Genomic DNA, 13,467 nt, shown 5'->3' on the forward strand with positions numbered 1-13,467 from the left:
TTGTATTTGCCTCTTAAGAGATATTATTCCAACCAAGATGAGGAAAACGGATGAGATGAGAGCCAGCCTGGAGGATGAAGACTGATTAAGAGATTTGGCAGTAGGATGTTTAAAAAATAGTGATTCTACGGGTTAGGATTATCCTAAACCAAATTAATTATTGAAATGAACGAATTCCTGAGATATAAGAAGGTAGAAGTGATGGAACTGATTTTTTTTTTTCTGGGAAGTGGAAGCAAGGGAAGAAAAGTAGTCAAGGATTTTCAAGCTTCAAAGTTGAACATCTAGATGGATGTGGTGTCTTAATTAAGAAAAACAATCCCCAAGAGAAGTTTGAGGATAAGGGGATGAGAGATGACTGAATGTGTCGACTTTGAGGTGTTTGGATGATACCATCAACGTGGAGCTGTCTACTAAATGGTGGTAACTACATGTCTGAATCTTAAGAACCATGCCTGGGCTTAGCACAGAGATGGTGTACGAAGCCTAGTACTTAAGAATATGTGGGCACAGGACTTCCTGTATAGCACAGGGAACTATATTCAATATCTTGTAATAACCTATAATGGAAAAGAATCTGAGAAAGAATATATATGTCTATATATACATATATATGCATATATATGTATAATTGAATCACTTTGCTGTATACCTGAAACACTGTAAATCAGCTATACTTCAATAAAAAAATTTTAAAAAGAATAAGTGGGCAATTAGGCATATTATGCACATTAATAGAACTTTTTTGGAAGGCAGTATGACAGCATCTCTAAAGTGTAACCACTTCAACTAAGAAATTCCACTTTTAGGAATTTTATCAAAAAGAAACACAAATTTGCAAAAACAGAAGAATAAGGGTTTACCTTGCAAACACACAGTTATAACAAATACTAGGAATTAACTAAATGCCCATCAATATTGTATTGGTTAGATAATTCTGCTACATTCAATCAATAAAACCCTACTTGGCTTTTAGAAAAAAAATGAGATCTAAATGTATTGAAATTAAAGGTTGTCAGAACATTTTTTTGAGTAAAAAAATACTTGTTTACATATTTTATATAAATAATAGCTAATATCTATTAAGCCCTCATTATGTGCCAGGTACCATTATAAATGTTTGGTGTATATGAAGTAATAAAATCTTCAGAACAATCCTATGAGGTAAAGCAATATTATTTCTGTGTCACGAGTGAGGAAACTACGGTACAGAGGGGTGAGGTAATTTGGCTAATGTCACAATGCCAGTAAGTGCCCAAACCAGGATTCAAATCCATACAAGGTGTAGAATCTATGAATTATCTGAGATGAGAGTTTCTGCCTTGCCCCAGAATGGACGCCAGAAAAAGTAAACTGAATTATAGGAAAGTCAAGAACATGACATTCCCATGACCTGAGTCTGTGTCGACAAAGAGTCCTGATCACTGAAAACTCAGAGTTGGATAGCTAGAAAAAACTGCATAGGGAAATGCATTAAGCTGTTCAGATTGGTTTACTCTGGGGAAGGAGAATGGAAAAGGCAGACTTTTCACTTTATGTGCTTCTTTATTCTTTGAATTCGTGTGCTAGAAGCAAACATTGGTTTTTTGTATAGTTAAAAAGAGAATGAAGCAGGAGAAGTTCTGCATTACAAATTCATTTAGGATCATATGCAACTTAGCGAGAATCCTTTCATTCCCTTATATTACATTTAGTTTAATGCTTTGCAAGTGTCATCATTTAGTTTGTAAAGTATGTCCAAGACTCAGCAGGGCTATTTAATTGACGTATTTTATTCTCTCCTGACTCCACGCTATAGATGTTGTAAGAGCTAAAACCCACCTATTCTTGAAAATTTGTAGTTGTGCACAGAGAAAAGTGCACATTGATGAGAAAAACCTGGTACACAGTTTTGGCAGACCTAGTGTTGTATTTGCTCAAACATGAACCGAGCTGAAATCTAAGAGTGGCCAAGGAGAAACTGACTCACCGGAAGAAGAAAATATACCTCCAATGAATCAAGTTATAATCAACACAAAAATTAAATTGCTATCTCCTTGGAAATGATATGTTGTCAACTACTGGACACAGTTCAAAAGAAAAAAAAAGGAACGAACAGGGCTTTTATTCACACTTCTTATTTCTACAGCGTCTGTATGATTTTATTATACTTTTAAAATGTCTATATTTTTTTGTGCTATAAAGTGTTTTTTCCAAAAAGGAAAAAAGTATTTGAAAGTGAACAGGAGATGAGTTTTAGCTATAACTTGTAAGACTGATTATTAAATATAGTAGCTTTGTTGCATTGGGCATGACTTCCAAAAACCAAAAACACATAAGGATTTTTAAATGGAGAGCACTCAATTTATATACTTTGAAGAATTAGTCATTTTAAGCCATTTTGAATTTTTAAATTTATAATAGAAAAAAAACATAAGATGTAGATTACATGTGGAAAAACAAACTGGAAGAGACTGTACCAATATGATCCCAGTAACTGTCTTGTTGAGGAAGGAGATTATGGGTGATTTTAACCTCCTACTTTTGACTTTTCTACATTTGCCAATAAACATATTTACAAAATTTGAAAACTGTCAATAGAAAGCAATATATTAAAAATATATATCACTAAAAGATAAAAAATATTTCTGTTTAAAAGATATATGACATGAGACATGGATTTATACAGAGTTATGAGTTCAGATTCTAAACTGCTCTACCAGTGAGTGACAAGATAAATTTCTGAGAAAAACCCAGTGATCAAGGTAGAGACATGGAAAGACCTCCAAACAGGGGGAAAAATTGGCTCTCAAAAATCAAATCATGGATGCAGTCTTATTGCTTTCAATGAATACATTTGAATCACTCATTCCCTTTCATAAAAGAAATGAAAATCTTTGTCTTAAGCATGAAAGTGAAGGGTTTGAAAACAAATATACTTGTAACTGCTGCCTAGTCTGCTCATATGTTTACTGGAGAAAGTACATAAAAAGAAGAGTTGGAAAACTCTGACCATTTTGCTTAGATATCTCAGCTTTATACCACTAATGAAAAATGTTAATTTATGTTTTAAACCCCGCCCCCCCCAATTAAGCAGTGGTTAGTGATACTGTCTGATGAATATATTTCAGAGGTAGTGGTATGATTTTGCATCCAGTTCTCCCATTTCTGTTTTATTGGATTCTTGCTACACTATAGGCTACAGAGAACTTCCTTCCCTGATGCGGTATTTCTCCTTTTACTCAAGAAACTTCCTATTTATAATAGAGAATTGGGAAACTTCTATTCATATTTCTCCTTACAATAATAAGGAAAATTTTCCTTAGAAATTGTATAACCATTGTGACTGTATAACCCTTGATCTCATAAAACGTAAGGCTGGTTTGTTTAACTCTTCGTATTGCTTTACTTTCCTTCGGAAAATTCCCCCAAATTCTAGTACGACTCAAGTGTTGTAAGCTCAAGGACAACCTATAACACTTCTACTGGTAAATTTTAGTTTGTTTTCCTTATGATTTTTCCAAATGATTTTTTTCTCTTTTCCATTTGAAATTTTGGGGTAGTCAATCTTGATTATGGGACCAGATAGAGTGGGTGGGAGGTATGGAGGGAAAACCATGGTAGATACTCAAGGCAGGCATTTGACATTAGGATCTCTTGCAGGGAGTCAGCTCTGAGTTTGTCCCTAATGAACAGGTAGATCATAAGGAATTAATATTCTCCAGGAGTGAACACTGCCCCTCATTGGCTTTTCTTCTTTACAAAGACTCTTGGTTTTCATGAGGTGCCTCTCTATCTCAGTGAAAGGGCTGTGCTGTCAGGTCATAATCTTACTCAGTGAAAGTTCTGGCTTAATCTGAGGTTCCTGCTGAAATAACAAATGATCAAAGCCCGCAAAGTATGTGTTGTTGTGGTAGATTTTCCCTTTCTTTTACGAAATACTGGAAGTAAAGAATTGATTCATACTTTGAGGGAGGAGTCCACAAGCTTTCAAATAGTGCCTAGGTAAATCACCAAATCCAGAAACACATAAGTGTTTGATGAACAAGTGAATACATGGGAAAACGTATATATATTTATATATATATGTGTAAAACTGAATCACTTTGCTGTACACCTGAAACTAATACAACATTGTAAATCAACTATACTCCAATAAAAAATTTTTAAATGATTAAAATGGTAAATTTATATGTTACATATATTTTACTACAACAAAAAAAGCTTAAAAAAATTTAAAAAACAAACAAAAAAACCCCCAAATAATGTATGAGTAATTAGGGTTTTGGTTCTCCTAGAAAAGTCTCATGTCTAAAGCATGAAAAACTCTATAATATGCTCGGTTTTATTCATCCATGATTACTCAGGCCCAAGTTTTCCCAAATCAAAACTCTTACAGCTTTATCCCCATCTTTGGTTCCATTTTGTAACAATTTAATGAGTTGGGGATTCTTTAAAGAAAAATTTCCAATAAACAAGATGTAATGCTTTTCTTCTGTATTGCAACAAATATTCCTTAATGTAGATTTTCTTTCCTCCTGATAGATACTAATTGATGTTCTATACATTTTTCAAGTTTAACTCATCTGTGTCACTATTCCTGTTTCTAGTCTCCACACCCTTCACCTGTCTTCTCCCAGCATTATTCACTTACAGCTGTATCAGTGGTTCTCAACTCTGGCCACACATCAGTCTCACCTGGGAAGCTTTTAAAACTTACCAGTGCCTGGGCTCCATTCCCAGAACTGACTTTATATGTCTGGGGTGATATCCTGGCATAGATAAAATATTTTAAAGCTCCAAAGGTGATTCTAAAGTGCAGCCAAGGTTGAGCCTGTATTCCACTCTTATTCTCATTTCAGTAAAGGGACGGCATCCCTTTCCCCATGCGGTCTGTCACTGAACTGATTTCCAACCTCCATGAATTACAAAGAAGGTGCCTCTCCCCTCAGAGTCCCTAGCTGGAACTCTGACGTCCACCCCCTGTTGAAATAATAAGGCAAACGAACCACTTTCTGCAGCCAAAGGGTCTGGGGGAAGGATGTGATGATTAAAGGATAACCTGAGGGAGTTTCTATGTGGTAATGGGACAGTTATTTATGATGATTATGGCGATGCTTACTCTAATCTACACCTGTGATACAACCTCATAGAACTATATACCCTGCCCACCAGAAAACCAAAACTAAACACAAAAAACTAGAGAAATCTTAATAAGGAGGTAGCTGAGTTAATAATATTGTATCAGCACATAGACAATTTCTTTAAAACAAGAAAGACATAAATATATATATATATATGCATTGCTAGTTTATACGTTTATATAACAGTATATCAGTTACACAATTCTAACTTATTTTTAATGCTTTCTTCCTAAATAGGCTGGAGGTGTCAAGAACTATTCATTGTGATGGACTAAGCTTCTTTATCCTAACCTGGTATACGAACTTCCCCAAAGAGAAGGTAAATATCATTAATGCATCCTGTCATCACTTACTTTCTTCTTTCCGTTTCAAATCTATGGAGTAGTTTCCGAAGACCACCATTCTTAAATCCCTGAAAATGTGCAGCTGGGGCTCCCACAGTGATGACATCGTAGAGAGCATCTGGAACAGGAATGGACAAGGAGATGAACACTTTGCAAACATTTATCTCCAACATGCTGTTTGCATTGAAGCCTACACACTGTGGGAAGTTTGAGAAATTATTCTGTTTGATTTTTCAGGAATAAAAATGAACTCACATCTCAAGGGGGCAAAGAGGAGCTAATCAATCTTTCTAAAAGCCACCTGTGCACCTAAAGAAGTTATAATATTTCCTTGATTTGTGACTACATCTTAATTATATGGTACTGTGTAGAACAGTATGTTATCTCATTCTATATACTTACTGAGGTAACATGTTAATTGGTCTTTTGTGTATTTTACTTTATTGAGTTTTGCATCATTTAATTTGCAATCATATTGAAATTCAACAATAATGAACAATCTTTCAACCAAAAGTTGCCGAGAAAAGAACCAAAATATTAATGCATTTTGACTCAAGGGCAGAACAGTAATAGTGCATTTTAAAAATCTATACATAGTAGTTTCCTGCCTGTATATACTAAATCTTACACAATTTTGAATGCACGCAATTGAATTTTGCAATTTCCTTAGGTGACATAGAAAGAATACACAAAATGTCTCTTGATCTATTTTCCAGTGAAATACTTTGTTTTTTTTAAATAAAAAATCCATACATTTAAATTGAAACTCAATCCTTTGATCTTCGAAGCCATCAAGTTTGATACATATTAAATTTACCACTTCAAGACATGCCATCATTTTTACATTCTAATGAAAAGTACCCCCATAAGAAAGAAGAAAAAGTGAATGTCCTCTTGTTAAACTACATTTTATTTGAGAAACCTAATTTCATAGTAGATCCTTTTCAAATTGATTTTCGTATTGACACCTTGGCTGTTTTTCTGATCTCATTTACAGGGAAAACATAAATTATTTTATTAGCTTCAAGTAAACACCATAACTTCTTCACAGTGGTTCAATCCAAATGCACCTGAAATAGCTTTCTTTTTTTTTTTTTTTTTGCGGTACGCGGGCCTCACCGCTGCGGAGCACAGGCTCCGGACGCGCAGGCTCCGGACGCACAGGCTCAGCGGCCATGGCTCACGGGCCCAGCCGCCCCGCGGCACGTGGGATCCTCCCAGACCGGGGCACGAACCCACGTCCCCCGCATCGGCAGGCGGACCCTCAACCACTGCGCCACCAGGGAAGCCCTTCTTTCTTTTTTTTAATAAAATATGTCTTAAATTGAAAAGACTTCAGCTGCACTCAGAGAACTCAAGGTCACAAAAAAACAGAAATACAACCCAATCCAAATGGTTAGTAAAGATACTGAACAATCACTTAATGGATTGTTGGAGTGGTGAGCTCTTGTCCTTTTAAAAAGTCACTAATCAACTAGAAGTCATCTTTTCCTAAAATAGCAACACATTAGACTAGTGTGAAATTTTCAGATTTCTAGTCCAGGGGATTTTAGCCTAGGGCTAAGAAGAGGGTTTTAAGATGCCCAGGGATGGATGGTGAATTGTATTGGTGCATCTGTTCTACTTCATGGAAAGGGGTCACAGCTTTTTTGAACAGTCATGAGATCCCCCAAAAGGGGCCAACTAAAGACTTGTCTACCTGCATTTATCTGAGAAACCTGAGGATCTTGAGAAGTTACCTGCTTTGTCTGAAGTCCCAAAGACATTATACCCAGGGCCTTCTAACTTCTAACCCAGGGATGGAGAACCAGTGATTTAAGTTATTGACTGGACCCTGAGACCCTGGCTCCGGATCCCAGCTCTGCCATGTATAAGTTGTGCAGCATTGGGAAAACTAACCCTTTCTATGTCTCAGCTCCTCAGCTAGAAAATGGAGTGCAAAGTAGTAAAAAGAGGTTAGCATTCAGTAAGTATTGTCTATGATTATTTTCCCTGTAGGAAGTAATCCTGCCAATTAAGCAAAGAAAGCTGATATTTTAACTTTTGCTTATTTCTCCCTAAAAATAAACTTTTCAGTCTGAAAAGGAAAGTGATTCTGAGGCTCAGTCTTCTGAATAAGATCAGTTCCTGTGTTAATCTAAACTAAATACAAAAAAAAAATCAACATGATGTTGTAATGAAATACATTGCATTTCTGCTAAAACCTGGGTGACCAGCAATACCAACAATATACCAAAGTGACTATAAACTGTATCCACATGTCCCACCAAGCCCAAATTAAATGCATTCCTAACTCAATTTTCAAAAAAAGTTGTCTATGGACTTTCACTGGATCCAAAAAAACTTGTAGCCTCTCCAACGCCACCCAGCAAGAGGGGAAGGATGAGGGAAGTGGAAATCTGAGTGGAGAAAGCAGTCTTAATTGATGGAGATTAAAATGACTTGATTATGCAAAATTTGCAAAACCATTTGTATTTCTCTGTCTGGCTTAGTTCACTTAGTATGATAATCTCTAGGTCTGTCTATATTGCTGCAAATGGCATTATTTCATTCTTTTTTAAGGCTGGATAATATTCTATTGTGCTGACTTTTCCTGCTCTTCTTCTCCGGTTCCCTGTGACCCATGTAGACACTTTATTCCTTTAAGTCTTCCAGTAAAGTCTTCAAGACCTGACGATCATTTCCAATTTCTCTCTTTCCCTCAGCATTATATCTGATCAGTTCTAACAACTCTGCTACCAAAATTTTATTCTCTCTTATACATGTTAAACATCTTTACCTTAATTTTTTTTTTTTTTTGCAGTATGCGGGCCTCTCACTGTTGTGGCCTCTCTCGTTGCAGAGCACAGGCTCCAGACGTGCAGGCTCAGCGGCCATGGCTCACGGGCCCAGCCACTCCGTGGCATGTGGGATCTTCCCGGACCAGGGCACGAACCGGTGTCCCCTGCATCGGCAGGTGGACTCTCAACCACTGCGCCACCAGGGAAGCCCTTTACCTTAATTTTGATCTTCCTCATGTCTTGTCAAGATTCCTACTGCCTCTTCAGTCCTAGCCTCTATGCATTCACAATGCAGTGGATTGCTTCTCTATATGGGTGGCCATTCAATCACTCTGCCCAAAACACAGGCTTTGAGACTTATACCCCTCCACATATCTTTCAGATATAAATAGAAGAACATTCAAATGTCTCAGCATCATGCATGTTTTAAGTGCTCAATAAATGTCAACGAATAGATAAACTAATATTTTGAGGGAAAATTCAGTTTGTCATGTTTGTCCTCAGATCATACATGGAATTACTATTCTTAGCTGAAGAATAAAAATTTTAGATACACTATCCAGAAACACATATATTAGAATCTGGAATATATGTATATATATTCTCCAGGGTATGGGAATGAATATATATCCATTCATGAATCACATTCTGTAGAATAACAGAGAGCTTATGATTATCACATGCAAAAGAATGAAATTAGACCCTTATAGCAAGCACAAAAGAATCAACTCAAAAAGGATTGAAGATTTAAACATAAGATGTAAAGCTGTGAAAGTCCTAGGGAAAAAACATAGGGAAAAGGTTTCATGAAATTGCTCTTAACAATGATTTCATAGAAATGACACAGAAAGCACAAGCAATGAAAACAGAAATAAACAAGTGGGACAATATCAAACTAAAAAGCTTCTGCATGGCCAAGGAAACAATCAGTAGAGTGAAATGGAAATACACAGAATTAGGAGAAAATATTTTCGAATCATATATCTGATGAGATTAATTTCCAAAATATGTAAGGAACTCCTACAACTCAATAGTAAAAAAAATTAATAACCTGCTTATAAAATGGGCTAATGACTTGAATAGACATTTTGCCAAGAAGACATAAAAATGGCGAAAGGTAAATGAAAAAATGGTAAATGTCATTAATCATCAGGAAAACACAAATCAAAACCACAGTGACATATCACCTCACATTTATAAAATAGCTCTTATCAAAAAAAAAAAAGACAAGTGTTGGCCATGATGTGGAGAAATTAGAACCCTTGCACACTGTTGCTTGTGGGATGCAAAATGATGCAGCTGCTATGGAAAACAGTATGGAGGTTCCTCAAAAAATTAAAAATACAACTATTATATGATCCAGCAGCCCCACTTCTGGGTGTTTATACAAAAGAATTGAAATCAAGATCTTGAAGAGATATTAGCACTCCTGTGTTCATTGCAGCACTAATTATAATAGCCAAGACATGGAAACAGCCTAAATGTCCATCAACAGGTAAATGAATAAAGGAAATGTGCTGTATACACACAATGGAATACTATTCAGCCTTAAAAAGGAAGGAAATTCTGCAATATGTGACAGCATATATAAACCTTGAGGATATTATGCTAAGAGAAATAAGCCAGGTACAGAAAGACAAATACTGCATGACTGCACTTATATGAGGTATCTAAAATGGTCAGTGCATGGTATCAGAAAGTATGTTAAGTTAATCTGTATTACTTGATGTTAACTGCGATTCATTGGTCAAGGTGATATCGGCCACTGCCTAGAGTTGATTCTTCACTGTAGAGCTACTGGGTATTTGAAGGGACATACTTTAAGATTATGCAAGTCTCCTGTTTCTGTTTAAACTGGTACCCATTACTTTTAGCATACACTGATGAACCTTGCCTGTGGCAATTACTACTGTTCAAATGGTAATTTTCCATTTCCCTCATTCTTGCCAAATTTATTCATTGGAATTCTTCTGGAAGGAATAGATGACCCTTCTTCTTCCTTCATGTGTTTATTCAGTTATTTATTAACATCAATATGAGTATTTTGTTCTTTGATTCATAATCCAACCCTAGCTTTATGTTTAAATTGTTCCAGCTTTGTCCACTGGGAGCCCCTTTGGAATGGCTCCTGTATCACTTTTTTTGCCCCTTCTGTTTTTTGTTTTGTCTTATTTTATTTTATTTTGCTTTTTGTTTTTTTGGACACTTCCTTACTTTCTAGAGCCACAAGATACTCCAGACTCATATTTTCCCTGCCGCAGCCTTGGAATCAACCAGCTTTCCAAGGAACCCTAGTTCTTTTTATTGGAGAATGGTGTTCAGAAATCAATTACTATGAGCAATTACACTCATTGCTACTGCTTTCAATCCCTTTCAGTAGCTAGAGCTAGAAAATATATGTATGTGTACTAACTTGTGCACACACATCTATATTTATCCATCTAGCCACTGCTCTATCTATACTGTACTAACAACAACAACAAAAACCATGAGTCAATGCTGTTACCTCTGACTTCAATTCAGCCTCACAAGATTCCTTCTAGCCTTCCTTCCTTATTTCTACCTTCTCTCCCTGACATTGAGAAACTTGACTCTCCCTATCCACATATTTAAATATATGGTCAATCCTAGTGAAAAATAAAACAGCTTCAGAATTGTTAACCCTACCTCTGTAAGAAAAAAGAATTACTAACGAATGTACAGTGTTTGTAGTGTTTTTTAATTTAGCATTACAATATCTAGTCCTTTCCAAAGTTTACATAGGCCAGGTCCTTTCTTTCCCAATCTTTTCAGTAAATTATCATTTTTATAATTATCTTTACCATTAATTATCATTTTAAACAAGATAACAAAAGTAAGTTAATAAAAGCAGGTTGGAAATATGAAATTCTATGGAAAACTTACACAATAATTAGTAGCACAACAATCACGATTTGAAAAAAATAAGAATAGAAAGGGAGCCAAGGTGCAGGTACCAAGAAGTAAATATAGAAGCATTCCCCAAATATTCTTCACTTTTGGACTTCATAGAATGCATTTCAAATAAGCAAGTAGAAAATAGTACTACTGTGGTTCAGCAGAGCTAGAAGTGCAGCATCTTATCTATATTCCAGAAGCCATGTCTCCCATTTCCCAAGCCAACCATAATATCCCATTAGAATCAAGAGGTCTTCTCTGCAGGGACACTAGAGTTTCTGTCTGGATACTGAAAGAGTAAATAAGGTCTCTCTTTTGCCTCTCTCACTTTTCTCTGTTGCCTTTTGATTTTACCCATCTTGATTAGAACCATTTCTCAAAAAGCTGGGATCTTTATGTCCACATTTTACAGAGGCTCAAAGAGATTAGGCTTAAATAGTGTTTGCACATTTGAGTTTCAAAGAGTTGCTCTGAGGTATTAACTTTTAAACAGTGATTACTGTGATATTGTGATTTATAATATGAAATAAATATTTGGTCTTCGTCCCCTTTTCTGGCACAGAGTTCCCCAAACCCTGGGAATTTCCTAAGTGTTGAGAGCCACAAAGGTGTCTTCTGTTAGGTTAATGAGGCGACTTTTGGACTGCACCGAAGGATGGGGTCTGGTGGCCAGTGAAACCAAACATGAGATTAGAGGGTTGAAACTTTCAGTCCTTTCTCCCTTGACTCCCCTACGGAAGAGGGGCTGAAGGTGAGTTCAATCCCAATGGCCAATTATTTTATCAATATTGCCTGTGTGATGAAGCCTGCATAAAAACCCAAGAGGACAGGGTTTGGAAAGCTTCCAGGTTGGTGAACACATGGAGGTGCTGGGGGAACTCAGAGAGCATGAAAGCTCCACGCCCTTTCTCCATACCTTGCCCTATGCATCTGTTGCACCTGACTCTTCCTAAGTTCTCTCCTTTTATAATAAACAGTAATCTAGCAAGTAGAATGTTTTTTCTGAGTTTTGTGAGTCTCTCTAGCGAATTAATCAAATCCAAGGAAGGGGTTGTGGGAACCCCTGATTTTTAGCCAGTTGGTCAGAAGTATGGGTAACTACCTGGAATTTCAATTGGCATCTGAAGTAGAGGGCAGTCTTGTGGGGCTGAGCCTTTAACCTGTGGAATCTGATGCTGTCTCTGGGAAAATAATGTCAGAATTGAGTTGAATTGTAGGACACCTAGTTTGTGGCTCTGGAGAGTTGCACAAATGAGGGTGGGGGAAATCTCCTCCCCACAATCATAAATAACTAAAGAGTGGTTCTGAAGAAAACAATTAGAAAGTAGCTGCTGAACTCTGTTCTCAGAATTTATATGATTTTAAGCAAAAGAAAACAGCTTTGTTCTTCAGCTATTAGGTATTTTTGGTTTATCATATAATCTGAAATAAGAACATACTGTGTACAGCTGTATAATACCTAATTTTAATTCAGACAGTTTCTGTCACAATTAACATTGATCACTAATATTTTTAAGTATCAGCATTCTTTATGGAAATCACAAAAATCACAAGACTCCAGGGAGTCTTAAAAGTTTGCAACTGTTATTTGATAATTATCAGTTACCAATACCACAGTACTGGAACAGCTAGGTTTATCTCTTTTGGCCCCTTCATCCTTGAATTTCACTTGCAATTACTACATAAATAGTAGATAGATCTATGTACACCAAGGGAATTATTTTTTGGCCTCTTAGTTTAGTTAATGAAGAATGGTATACACTTACCATACCATACTCATTCTTGGCTACAGCAGTCGTACTCCTTAAAATTTAGTTAGAATTAACTGTAATTGACTGTTTTCCTCTAGAAGAAGTCAGATATACAAAAAAAAAATCAATAAAAAATTAAAATTCTAAGACAACAATCTGATCAGTGATATTTGTCTCACTTTAAAATTTCCTCATTTTATCCTGCTGTTTAAATTATGTATCTTTGTGACATGAATAGCCCTTAACTTTCAGATTTTTGGTACTCAATTATAAAAATCTAAGTGGGCATTTTATTTTAAAGAAAAGTCAAGCAAAATAAGTGTGAAGTCTTTTTCTCTTTTTTTTTTAAAAAATATAATATGCCTCTCTTCTTTCTTTGATATTTTATGCTTCAACAATTCCTTGGCTTTGTGAAAATTTCATCATATACACCATATGAGGAAAGTGGAGTTCAAATCGTTGAGTCTTGTCAAACTAAAGATACAAGGTTGGTTTGAAATCTAATAGTAGGGCTGCCTCATAGCCTTTTAAAAGCCATTTAATAATAGAAATG

At 36.0% G+C, this 13,467-nt stretch overlaps 1 protein-coding gene across 5 annotated transcripts in view; it reads right to left on the reverse strand.

Moving 5' to 3' along the window:
* The window catches only part of INPP4B (inositol polyphosphate-4-phosphatase type II B), a 487,644-nt gene that overhangs the window by 146,213 nt on the left and 327,964 nt on the right, over positions 1-13,467 (reverse strand). For all 5 annotated transcript variants that reach the window (XM_060012086.1, XM_060012084.1, XM_060012085.1 and 2 more), the window contains one exon: positions 5,477-5,585. In XM_060012086.1, coding sequence (XP_059868069.1) covers positions 5,477-5,585 — 109 coding nt within the window. The remainder of the gene's footprint in view (positions 1-5,476; positions 5,586-13,467) is intronic.

Source organism: Delphinus delphis, chromosome 5 (genome assembly GCF_949987515.2).
Source record: "Delphinus delphis chromosome 5, mDelDel1.2, whole genome shotgun sequence".
Taxonomy (NCBI): domain Eukaryota; kingdom Metazoa; phylum Chordata; class Mammalia; order Artiodactyla; family Delphinidae; genus Delphinus; species Delphinus delphis.